General features: G+C 42.5%; 1 protein-coding gene across 1 annotated transcript in view; it reads right to left on the bottom strand.

Annotated features, from left to right (window-relative positions):
* Nucleotides 1-3,385: 3,385 nt before the first annotated feature.
* Nucleotides 3,386-12,336, bottom strand: part of DPPA4 (developmental pluripotency associated 4) — a 59,055-nt gene continuing 50,104 nt past the window's right edge. Inside the window, exons 3-8 of the mRNA XM_030328459.2 lie at nucleotides 10,919-11,027; nucleotides 9,485-9,633; nucleotides 9,348-9,398; nucleotides 8,756-9,065; nucleotides 6,304-6,499; nucleotides 3,386-3,416 (exon numbers count right to left, since the gene is read on the bottom strand). Coding sequence (XP_030184319.1) covers nucleotides 3,386-3,416; nucleotides 6,304-6,499; nucleotides 8,756-9,065; nucleotides 9,348-9,398; nucleotides 9,485-9,633; nucleotides 10,919-11,027 — 846 coding nt within the window. The remainder of the gene's footprint in view (nucleotides 3,417-6,303; nucleotides 6,500-8,755; nucleotides 9,066-9,347; nucleotides 9,399-9,484; nucleotides 9,634-10,918; nucleotides 11,028-12,336) is intronic.

Genomic DNA, 12,336 nt, shown 5'->3' with positions numbered 1-12,336 from the left:
AACAAAAGGCTCTTGGCTTTTTGTTTTTAAAGATGTTATTCTCTATACCCAACAGTGGTGCTTGAACTCACAACCCTGGATCAAGAATCACATGCTCCACCAACTAGCCAGCCAGGTGCCCCCAACGCTTGTGTTCTTTAGGACAAAAGAAAGGTCTTCTGTTGTCTTGGCCTACATTCCTTTTTAGTCTCAACCTAGATCTGTGTTCTCAGGTTCTGAACTCCCAACATACTGACCCTCCAGTTTCTTTGCTACTCATCTCAGGATCCTCACAGGCCCTTCCCAAGGGTCAGAATTCCTTTCTTCTCATTTCCAGTTCAATGCTTATTTGCCCTTCAATCTGATGTCAGCTCAAAACTTTCAGGGAAATATTCCCTTAGGTAATGGACTTAGAAGAGATTAATAACATTTCGAATAATTTACTTCCTCCAGGGCTTCCAATGTAGGTGGTGCCATAGCCAGAAAAAAGATAACCCAAGCAAATCCTTCTGAGAAGTGTCTTCTGGACCGAGTGATGTCATTTTTTGTAAGCCAGTATCTCCCCCTACTCTGTTTCATTCCAGTACTGAAGTTCTCCTTTCTTATCCTTCCAGACATGGTAATTTCAACAATGTTCTTATCATGCAGGAAATGATGACTGAAATATTGGGTGATTACTGATGTTTTTAAACACCTTTGGACTTCACATTCTAAAACAGGAAGATGGCGTGCTGGAAAAAAAGACAAATCTTCCTGCTAAGTAGTTTTAAAAGAACTTGCTAGAGACCTTCTAAAATAGTAGTGAGATATATTTTTTTCTTAAACACTTACTTTTGATAGAGTGAGTGGGAGAGGTGCAGAGAGAGGGGGACAGGATCTAAAGCAGGCTCTGTACTGACAGCAGAGAGCCCGATATGGGGCTCAAACTCATGGAACAGTGAGATCATGACCTGAGCCGAAGTCAGATGCTTAACTGACTGAGCCACCCAGGTGCCTCTAAGAAACCTTCTAAACAGAATACAAAACAGAATTCTGGGTGCTAAACACAGCAGAACATTTTTCTTCCCAAGAAGTGAGTCAAAGCAAGAAATTATTTTCCCAGAGAATACTGGGTACAATCAGAGAGTGAGTATGTAGTAATACTTTTAGATAGAGGACAGAGACTTTTTTTTATACTGATTTCTAGGTAACTTGTAATTCATTCCTTTTACAGTTCACTTGAAACCTTTCCACGTATCATTCACTGAACAAACATTTATTGAGCACCAACTGTGTCAGGCTGTTTTAGGAAGCTGTGATAACTAAGTGCAAAAAACTGACAGAAATTCCTTCATACTATTAGTGGTAGACCATCAATAATAAATATATATTTATGTTAGAGGAGATAAATATTATAGAAAAGTAACGAACTCGAGCAGGGTAAGGAGGCTAAATGGTGCTGGTAGGGGTTGAAAAACAGCTTATGAGGGGGTTCAGAGCATGCTTTTTTTTGACCAAGTTACATTTGAAGAAAGACTTAAAAGTAAACAAAGTTAACCATATTGACTTCTGAGGAAAGATCATTCCGGTCAGTGACAAAGTCAAGGAACAGCAAAGGCAGAGTGTACTGGAGATGGCGTCAGAGGTGAGTGGCATGGAGTAGGAAATACTGAAGTAAGGCTTTGGAGGAATTAACGAGGACTGAGGTTTTTCTTCTGAATGAAACAGGACCCATAGAGTTTTGAGCAGGGGATCATGAGCTGACTTGTATTTCAAAAGGATCTTTTCATATATGCAACCAAGTATTTTAAGTTATTTAAAAGTTTTCAGATATAAAAGTTGTTATAACACCTGTGTATTCTCTCATTAACCAAGTGTTAAATGCAAATCCTGTGGCTATGACAACCAAGACATTAACATTGCTGTAATATCGTCTAATCCCTACTCTATATTCAAATTTCCTGTTGTTCCCACCAATACCCTTTTAACTAGAGGAACTATAATTTACCATTCAAACCAGGGCAGTTTAAAAAAAAAAAAAAGTGATGGGGCACGTGGGTGACTCATTCGGTTAAGTGTCCTGACTTCAGCTCAGGTCATGATCTCACAGTTCGAGTTCAAGCCCCACGTTGGGCTCTGTACTGACAGCTCAGAGCCTGAAGCCTGCTTCAGATTCCCTGTCTCCCCCTCTCTCTGCCCCTCCTCTGCTCACACTCTGTCTCTCTCTCAAAAATGAACATTAAAAAATTTTTAAAAAGAGTGATATATGGCTTATACATGGTAAAATATATACATGTTAAGTACACAGCTTGGTGAGTTTTTACATAGGATAAGCCTAAATAACTGCCATCCAAAGCAAGGTAAGCTCACTTAAGGCTGAGACAACAGGTATAATCAGGACTGCCTGCCTCTGGATGAGTAGATGCATATTAAATCTTTTTGGTAAGAATAGCATCAGTGATTATATTCCATCAGAGAACACATTTTTGTTTGTGTCATTCTTGGTGATAAACTGAACACGACATAGCCGACCTTCCTTGCAAAATCTACATTTTGAGGCACTTGATCAGGTACATTAATTCCAATTCAGTGAATTAGTATTTTAAAATTTTCCCCATCTTCTCCTTAGGGCTGGGATCCTCGGAGATGTAGCCACTTCCAATTTTGCTTCCTGGCAGGGAGCTCATAGACTTCCTTCATGCAGATCCATTTGCCTCAGCCAGCAACATCTTGGCAGAACCTCTAACTTCGAAGCTCAGTTACTCCAACACCAGCTCTTGGGAGTTTTATGTGTCCATATCCCTTTGGAGCTAAGAGAAATTTGGAGGGCTGGCTCCGGATTTCTCCTATCGTCATTTCCACTGGACCTCATACCTTGCACACACAAGCTTGTGCACTTATGGGCAGGCAGATCTGCTACTTCTGTTTGGAATTGGCAATTTGTGAAATTTTCTTTCCCCCTGGCTCCTCCAAACATCAAGATCATACCCCAAGTTCCTTCTTATTAATAAGATGAAAAAGTCAATCACACTACCAAATGTTTACTTACCCTTCTGAAATAGAAGTGACCTTAACAGTTCTTTTAAGGTGGGAGACTGAGCTGAGCCTCGTGGAGGGGTGGAGTGGAGAACAGTGTTTCCAGTGCTGGATTTCCATTCTCTGGACTCTGACTCCTCTAGAGGCTGCTAACCTTCTCAGTCTCTTGACTTCAAACTGTTAAGTACTTTAAACCAATGGGATGGCAGGCCCTGTTTGGGGTCTGAGGGTAAGATCTGCAACCCACCAGGCTGTGTGTCCTGTCAGCAGGAAGCGTGGAGGGTGGAGTGGTTTCCAGTCCAGCTGTCAGTGGCACCACTGAGTTGATGGTAGTTTCCTTCCTACCATCAATTATAATCACAGTCGTACCCCTTTTTCTGGTATCGTGATCTCATTGGAGGCTTTTCATTAACACCTTATTCCTAGAAAGCAAACAAAATGCTTGTTTTTTATAAGGATGAGATCCAAGACATAATTAAGTTATACCCTTGAAAACAGCCAGGAAACCCACTGGTGGACTGCCAGTAAAATTGCTCTTAAAGTGTAGGATAGTGGGTGGAGAGCATGTGACCATATCATCAAGGTGTGATAATTAGCCAAGTTGTGTCTGTAATATGTTCCTGCCCTGTGCAGCCCATGGGCAGGAGAGGCCCCAGAGTGGATCTTTTATTATTTGCCCAGCAGCCTCAGTAGATCATGAAAGGACTCTGCAAAGTGACCTCAATTTTATTCAACTTGCTTGGCAGCGGCAACTGTGGCAGGAAGCAGGACAGGCAGAAGAGAGAAAAGACAAGTTCATGCTCACATACTTCCTCCTGTGGGAGACAGTAACCATGCCAGGGCCCCAGGGCTCCCACCCCCTTCAGGCTTCTGTGCCTAGCTAGCTGTCCAAGACCTCTGGTGTTCACTAGTCTTGACACCAAGGATGGCCCCCGTGCAGACCAACAGAGGATGGCAGGATTGTTCCAGGACCATAGTGGGCTGGGGAGAGGGATCTCTGTGAGGCAAGTCTGGGTAATACCAAGTCCCTCTGTTCAGAGGGATCATCTTCTTTCCACCCTCCCTCTCCGTTCAACCCTCTCCCAGACTAAGCCCAGAAGCACACCTAGGCTCGCCCTTGCAACACAGCACAAATGGAAAATCCCTTTAAGCATCTCATTGCTGCACCTCTCCATTTGTGCTTTCAGATCCCTCCAATCGTGCTCTCTCTGTCTCTGCTCCTCATAGTCAAGCATCACCAAACCACCTGTATCCTTGACTGCTTTGAATCTTATATTATCCAAGCAAGTATATCATTTGTACCTTCCTCAGCTTCATTTGATATTACTTAAAAGCCAGATTCTGTTTTGACACCTCTCAAAGATGCTAGGCCCTTAAAACATATCAAAAATAACTTTCCCACAAGATTTTTCTAACCGATCTCACTCCCTTCTCTCCTTGGCAATGTAAGCCTCGGTACTTGCTTCAAACCCTTCAGTGGCCCATTTCGCAAGAAAGAGCTGTGCCCCTCCAGATTCCTCATCCCTCACTCTAACCCTTGATATTGTTTGCAAAAGTTTGCATATGTACCCTTTTCTTTAAAACTGCACTTAAAAGTGCAGGGTTCTCTATAAAACTAAATACAATGGTCTTCTGGAATAAAAGTTTCTTTACTGACATGTAAACTTCTTTATGGCTTTTCTTTTTTTTTTTTTTTTTTAAATTTTTTTTTTTCAACGTTTATTTATTTTTGGAACAGCGAGAGACAGAGCATGAATGGGGGAGGGGCAGAGAGAGAGGGAGACACAGAATCGGAAACAGGCTCCAGGCTCTGAGCCATCAGCCCAGAGCCCGACGCGGGGCTCGAACTCACGGACCGCGAGATCGTGACCTGGCTGAAGTCGGACGCTTAACCGACTGCGCCACCCAGGCGCCCCTTTATGGCTTTTCAATTTTAATTCCTTAGGTGATTTTTGCACACCTTCCTGTCCCATTGGCTCCTCATACAAGAGATGTGGAACCTGAGGCCAGAAAGTGAAAGCCTCGTGTGTAAAGGTATGGAAATGGAGGACTTCAGTGGAGGACTGCCCCCTCCCTGAGTCAATGCTTCAGCTAGTGCTTGGAGACAGTAAAACAGTACTTAATGCACTTCACGCCAACCCCATTTGTCAATTGCAGCGGCTTATTTTAATAAAAATATTTCCCACCCTTATTTAGAAACAGCAATCTTAATGAATTAGCTAGTCTAGTTTACACAGAAAAAAACAAAATACCAGGCCCCTTCCCCCCCTAGAGCTATTCCTCATCAGCCATTCAATATGTTGACATCAATTGTCTTAGAATTTAAATTACAGAGAAAGTCCTTTTGTAGCCTTCCTTCTGTTCTCTTCATAACTGTGCTTCTAAAGTTGGTTGTTTGGTGATTACAAAGATATTTCATTGATCACATCACATAACTAAATGATATCTTTTAAAAGAACACCATTGGCTACTGGATAAATTCTAAAATTCAAAACGTACGATATAATTAGACTCCAACTTAATGATATTTCTTAAAATCTATAATGCTCAATTTGAGCCCAAACTGGTTTTTTTTCATACATTGTATGTTTCCATCTTTATGACTTTGCTGAAAGGAATTCAGCTTGCTGGCCTAATTAATACCCACAATTGGTTGAATACTTACATATGTCAGACATGGTGCTAAGCACTTTATATTTATCAACTCATCTAATCTCCACAATACTTCAGACAGGCATTATTATGCCCATTTTGTAAGGTGAGGAAGCAGACTCATTTTTTACCATATTCTTTCATACTAAAATGCTTACAGTTTCTACTTTGGCCTAACTTCTTTCAGCCTTGGCTTTGGTCCCTATACTAAAAAATAAGTTTTCTCCTTCTTTCCATCTAGGCAATTCTTCCTTTAAGTAAAGAAACCTCTTTGATACAAGTCATCCCATGGCTTTTACAGGTGTTTATATACCAGTCCATCCAGATGAGACTACAGTCTACTTAAAGGGTTGTGTTGTCGTTTTGCTAGTTATTTCTGTAAAGTGCATATACCTATCATATAGTAATGAATCAGTATTTGTTTCTCCATTATTATGGGTGGGTCTCTAGGTGGAAGCATTAAACCCTGACCTATAAATGCTCTTTTTCCTAGGAATACATTTAACCTAAGTAATAATTTTCTTAGAACTCTTTACTGACAACTTGTACATGAAATACAGGGCTATTTAAGATTAACATGGGTCTCCTCCTCCCTCTCCCCGCCCCCTAAAAACCACGTGTCCAGGTTTAGTTTGTAGAAAAGCACCGGGTAATTACCTCCGAACACATTTGGGGCACAGCATATTGTCTTCCAGGTGTGGGGGTGGAAAATTACAGGCAGGTAGCAGAAAGAGGGCACACACTCTCCCCTGTTTTTCAGGCACCCAGGCTTGCCCTGCATGAAACTGTAGGCGAACCCAACCCTCTGTGTCTGCAGGCAGACTTTTCCCATGGACCACACACCACCGGACACCTGGGGAAGGAAAGAGAGAGAAGTATGAACACAGCATGACCAAAGTCTAATGTTCTTTTGGTCGAGAATGTATCAAGGTCTTTTGTTTCTTCTGCTTTTCTCAAGTGCCAGCCCCAGGATATGAATCCTAGCTTAACCTACTCTGTCCTGTTTCCTTTTAGAAAATAATTCAAAATAGTTCCTATGAAAACTTAAAAAAAAAAAAAGCCAAAAAAAACCCCAAAAAACAAAAAAAACCTAAAAGTATAGTTGGAAGGGGTACTTTCCCTGTCTCCATCCTAGGTTTGCAATAGGGACTCCTTTTTTGGGGGAGGGGGAGACCTCCTTAACAAAAAGATCCACCAAAGAAGATCAGTTTATTAACATGTATGGCACTTATCACTTGGAAGAAACCAACAAAAATGAACTCAAAATGGCGGCTTTTAATTCCAGTTTATGTAACATCTTTTACAAAGAACAATGAATTTCTAAAGAAATGACAGGACAGGGGCACCTGGGTGGCTCAGTCGGTTAAGCTTCCGACTTCAGCTCAGGTCATGATCTCACGGTTCATGGGTTTGAGCCCCACATCGGGCTCTGTGCTGACAGCTCAGAGCCTGGAAACTGCTTCAGATTCTGTGTCTCCCTCTCTGCCCCTCCCCTGCTCATGCTCTGTCTCTCTCTCCCAAAAATAAATAAACATTAAAAAAAAAAATGGTAGGACAAAAGAAAGCAGTTTAAGGCTGGGGGAGGAAGGAGGGCAGGCGGTGGGAAGATAAATCTACAGGAAGGAACTAAGCAGTAAGTTTTGTTTGCAGGTGTCTTTAGTGCTGTCTCTCAGTTTATTGTCTGCAGCCAAAAGAGAAATTAAAATCTGCCTTTAGGTAGTAAAAAAGGATGTTTTTCTGGGTTTGCTGCTCCTTAATTGCTATCAGCTCAAAACAGTTTTTATTATAAATTTTAAAACAATTTAGAATAGGTATAATTTGGTATGATATATTCTGGTTTCCTTTAATAGAAAGACTAAACCAGAACAGTCTGGCCTTCATGAAATAGACTTAGTGGTCTCAACAGGCATTGTATTGTACTAACCAGTTTATAGTCTCCCTTAATTTTATGTCCTGTAATGCTTACAACATTATGAGGCAGGTATAATTATTAACCTATTTTACAATGAGGAAACTGGGAACTATATTAGACAACTAGTTAATGTCATTCACTTAACAGATGCTAGAAGATCCAGGGCTTAAGCTCAGGCAACTGATTTTAGAGGATACCTTATTTTTAATTCCATAAAAAAAGGGGAAAGAAATATAGCGCAACAGATTGCCACTTCCTTCTGATGACATCAATAATTTACAGTAGTGGTTCTCAAAGTGCGGGCCCCAGACTACCAAAATCAACACTGGCTAAAAGATTATTAGAAATGAAAATTCCCAGGGTGCCTGAGTGGATCAGTTAAACATATGACTTTGGCCCAGGTCATGATCTTGAGGTTCATGGTGCTGACAGCTCAGAGCCTGGAGCCTGCTTTTGATTTTATATCTCCCTCTGTCCCTCTCTGTCCCTCCCCCGCTTGCGCCCTGTGTGTCTCTCAAAAATGAATAAACATTAAAAAAAAATTTTTTAGGGGTGCCTGGGTGGCCCAGTCAATTAAGCATCTGACTTCAGCTCAGGTCCTGATCTTTCGAGTCCTGAGTTCAAGCTCTGTGATGGGCTCTGTGCTGAGAGCTTGGAGCCTGGAGCTTGTTTTGGATTCTGTGTCTCCTTCTCTCTTTCTGCCCCTGCCCCGCTCATTCTCTGTCTCTCTCTTAAGAATAAATAAACATTTGGGGCGCCTGGGTGGCTCAGTCGGTTAAGTGTCCGACTTCAGCTGAGGTCATGATCTTCCGGTTTGTGAGTTCGAGCCCTGCATAGGTTCGAGCCCTCCAGCTCAGAGCCTGGAGCCTGCTTCAGAGTCTTTGTCTCTCCCTCTCACTTCCCCTCCCCTGCTCTCGCTCTGTCTCTCAACAATAAACATTAAAAAAAAATTTTTTTAAAGAATAAACATTTTTTAAAAATTAAAAAAAAAAATTTACTTAAAAAGACAAAAAAAATGTAAAATTCTCAGGCCCTATCACAGACCTGAATCAGACACTTTGTGGGTAGGGGTCAGGAATCCACCAGTCCTTCAGGTGATTTTGACATACCCCAATACCCTAAAATTGATTGGAGGTTAGTTATCAATAGCATTTTTTCCTCAACTGGACCAGAGGCAGATCTCAATATTGGGCTTACCATAGGCATCTTGTGTTGATTCCACTGTCTCCATCTTCCCAGCCGTGGATGCAATTCTGGACCAGGAGGCAAACACAGCATCCGGGGCTGAAGTTGTCACAACCACTGTTTCGACTCCTTCCGGAAGAGGATCAGACCCAACGAGGGGCTGCATCCCACCCTCAGTGGGAACAGCCACTTCAGGAGGGTGGGTTCCATGAGAAGAGCTCTTTTTCTTAGAATTTTCCAGAAACATTTCTCCCTTGTCCATCTTTGACCTTTTTTGTGATGGTGTGAGAATCTTGGCCTCCTTTGCAGTGAGGGGAATGTTCTTCTACAAAGAGGGTTGGTAAGGTTAAGGTGCTGTCAAAGTTGGCTAAGTTGACAGTAAATTAATTTTAAAAATAAAATAACATTTTTTCTTTAAAAAATAAAAGTTCAGCCTCATTTTTATTACTCTGTGCATAGTTGGTGAGAAGGTGGGGAGGGGGTGCTGTTCCTCCCCACAGGGGAGGAGTGGGGCCGGAAGGAGGAGCTAAGACAATCCCTCCACTTTTTGATGCTAAAACAGGTAATTAGAATGAGAACTAAACCTTCCACACAAATCACTTACCATTTGATTCGGGTAAGCAAATTCACACAGCCGCCTATATGCATCTAATTTCTAAGATAAGAGAAAAATGAGTTAACCGTCTAGTAAGGTTCCTACCCCTCCTCCCGGGAGCAATGCCTCCCACCCCAGGCCCTCACCTGGCCTTTGGTGCTCAGCTTCAGTTGTTGGCACCAGGCCCGCACCACGTCTCTATGAAGCAAGTTGACTGGTGGCAGCGTGGAAGGTAATGGAGGAATAGGGATTTTCTTCCGAATTCTTACTCTTGCATTGTTTTGTGCTGTCTTTTCTGAACAGGAAGTTGGAGGAGAATGGGATAAAATCAGTAAGAACTCACTTTTGTGTAGCCTTCTAAAGTGTCAAAGTACAGGGATGCGTGGGTGGCTCAGTTGGTTAAGTGTCCAACCCCTGGTCATAATCTCACGGTTCGTGGGTTTGAGCCCAGAGTGGGGCTCTGTGCTGACAGTGTGGAGCCTGCTTGGGATTCTCTGTCTCCATCTTTCTCTGCTCCTCCCCCACTCACATTCTGTCTCTCGCAAAACAAATAAAATGTCAGAGTACAACTTAGTTCTCACAGCCCAATCCCCATTGTATAGTTCAATGACTTACAAAAGAAGACCCCCTAACTTCCAGGGACAGAACCTCAAACTTAGGACTGATTTGACTCTTATGAATATCCAGTTTTTACTTCCTGAAACCCCCCACTTGCTCCTTTCTGTGAGCCTTAACCCACAGACTCCAAGGAGATTGTACTAGAAATCACATTTCCGGTCCAGGTTAATGACTCACATCGTCAATCATCAGTGGTACCTTGTCCTCTCACCAAAGAACAAAATAAGCCACCCATTCCCATAATTATGTCAGCCCACCCATCAGGGCAGGGCTCTGGTCTCACTGCACACAGGTTCCTCACAGACTCCCACTGTTCAGGGAAGACTTCCACAAGACACTCCCAGAACAGTCAACTAGAGGGCTACACAAAAGTGAGTTCTAATTATTCCATGGAAACTATAAACAAGCCTTCACCCCACCCAACCTGAGCCAGCAAAATCTTGTCCTCATTTCTTAGAAAAGGGAGCCGAGGGGTGCCTGGCTGTCTCAGTTGGTAGACTCTTAACGTCAGGATCGTGAGTTTGAGCCCACGTTGGGTGTAGAGATAACTTAAATAAATAAATAAATAAATCTAAAAAAGGAAGGAAGGAAGGAAGGAAGGAAGGAAGGAAGGAAGGAAGGAAGGAAGAAAAGAAAGTAGAGTTTCAAGTGGATTTAAATATATAGCAGTCTGTCCCTAAATCACTGCACATTGAGATCCTTAACCAAGTAGCCAGTGAGGGCAAAATGATGATCAGAACCAGTAATGTTGTTGGAGTTTGGAGACCTGAAGACACCAGTTTTAATACAGGTGCCTGAAAGAAGGCTTCAGGGAGATGACACTTAAGCTAGGTCTCAAAGGAAGAGGAGGGTTTTCAGAATACAGGACCAATTTTCTTTCCTACTTTTCTACTCTTTCAGAAAAGTTCCTCAGTCTTCTTAAACCCAAGATAATGAGATTTGAGGACTTGTAGCGTTCTTACCTTTGTCTTCTTTCATAGATCTTTTTTGTTTGGTCCCGTTCACTGAGGGTCTTGGTAACTTTGGTTCACCAGAAGCTTGCTGTTTCTCTGTGGCTTCTCTTGATACAGGCTGGGATTTGCAAGCGAAATAGTCTTCCCCTGACTTCTTTGTGGAATTCTGCTGAGAGAGGAGCCAGTTTTCCCTCGGGTGCCCGACCCACCACATACACTACCTGCCTCGAGATTGCTCACATCCATGGCACCAAGGCATTCATTGCACACCACTGGCAGTATGGATTCTCCTGTGGCAAATCTTCTTAATATCCAGGTTTACTTATAAGATGGGGAAGCAATGATGGGGAAACGGGGGGGCTAATTTGAAAATATAAGAAAAGACAGAAAATACGGATACAAACAAAAGTAGAAGAAGCTAGGCTCTTTACTGGGGGTGGGGGCAGCCCTTGTATTACCCACCCTATCCATTATCTCTCACCTGAAGATATTCTTCCCCCATTCCTCTATTCTCGGCCTCTTCCGAAGAAAGTTTCCCCTACTATTGCCAGAAGGATTCTATATACTCATTCAGCGGTTTCTGTGTTTAGCCTGAAGATATACAAATGTCTTTAATTCAGCATATCAGCCTCTCCATTGCCCCAAGGGCCAGAGAATTCCTTTCCAGTCTGTTTCTGTTGGCCTGATGGGTTATCACTCACTCCACCTCAGTCTTTTTTTTTTTAAGTTTTATTTATTTTTGAGAGAGAGAGAGAGAAAGAGAGGAGACAAAGTATGAGCAGGGGAGGTGCAGAGAGACAGGGAGACACAGAATACAAAGCAGACTCCAGGCACTGAGCTGCCAGCAGGGAGACCGACAGGGGCTTGAACTCCTGAACCACAAGATCATCACCTGCACTGAAGTCTGAGGCTCAACGACTGAGGCACCCAGGAGTCCCTCCACCCGTCTTCTAATCACATTCTTAAATCTTTCTCTCTTTCAGAATCTCACTTCGAGTATTCCTCTGGAAACCCTTTCTAACCTTTCAGACCAAGTCAAATCTCCTACATATTGCCTCATTCCTCGCACTTACCAGTTGCAGTTTTACGCTTGCTTGTGTGATCTGGTCAATGCTTGTTACTCCATCTGATTATAAGCTCTATAAGGGTAGAATTTCTTTCCCTTTCATCATAGGCACTCAATAAATATTGGTTAATTGAACCAAAAGAAACAACAGTAGGAATGTTAGTGATTTGAGAGAGAAACTAACACTTGTTGAGCCTCTACCTTACGTAGGGTGTTGACATGTTTCTTATCTTCATTTACTCCTCACAACAAGCTGGTGACAATTTATTACTTTGTTTTTTGGACACAGAAGTTGAGGCTCAGAGGCCGCGTAGTTTAGGACATGCAGGAAGGCACTTCACATAGACAAGAAAGCCTGGAT

This window comes from Lynx canadensis, chromosome C2, assembly GCF_007474595.2.
Source record: "Lynx canadensis isolate LIC74 chromosome C2, mLynCan4.pri.v2, whole genome shotgun sequence".
NCBI classification, from domain to species: domain Eukaryota; kingdom Metazoa; phylum Chordata; class Mammalia; order Carnivora; family Felidae; genus Lynx; species Lynx canadensis.
Note: the sequence above shows the minus strand (reverse complement) of the source record. Positions and strands in the feature narration are given on the sequence as shown.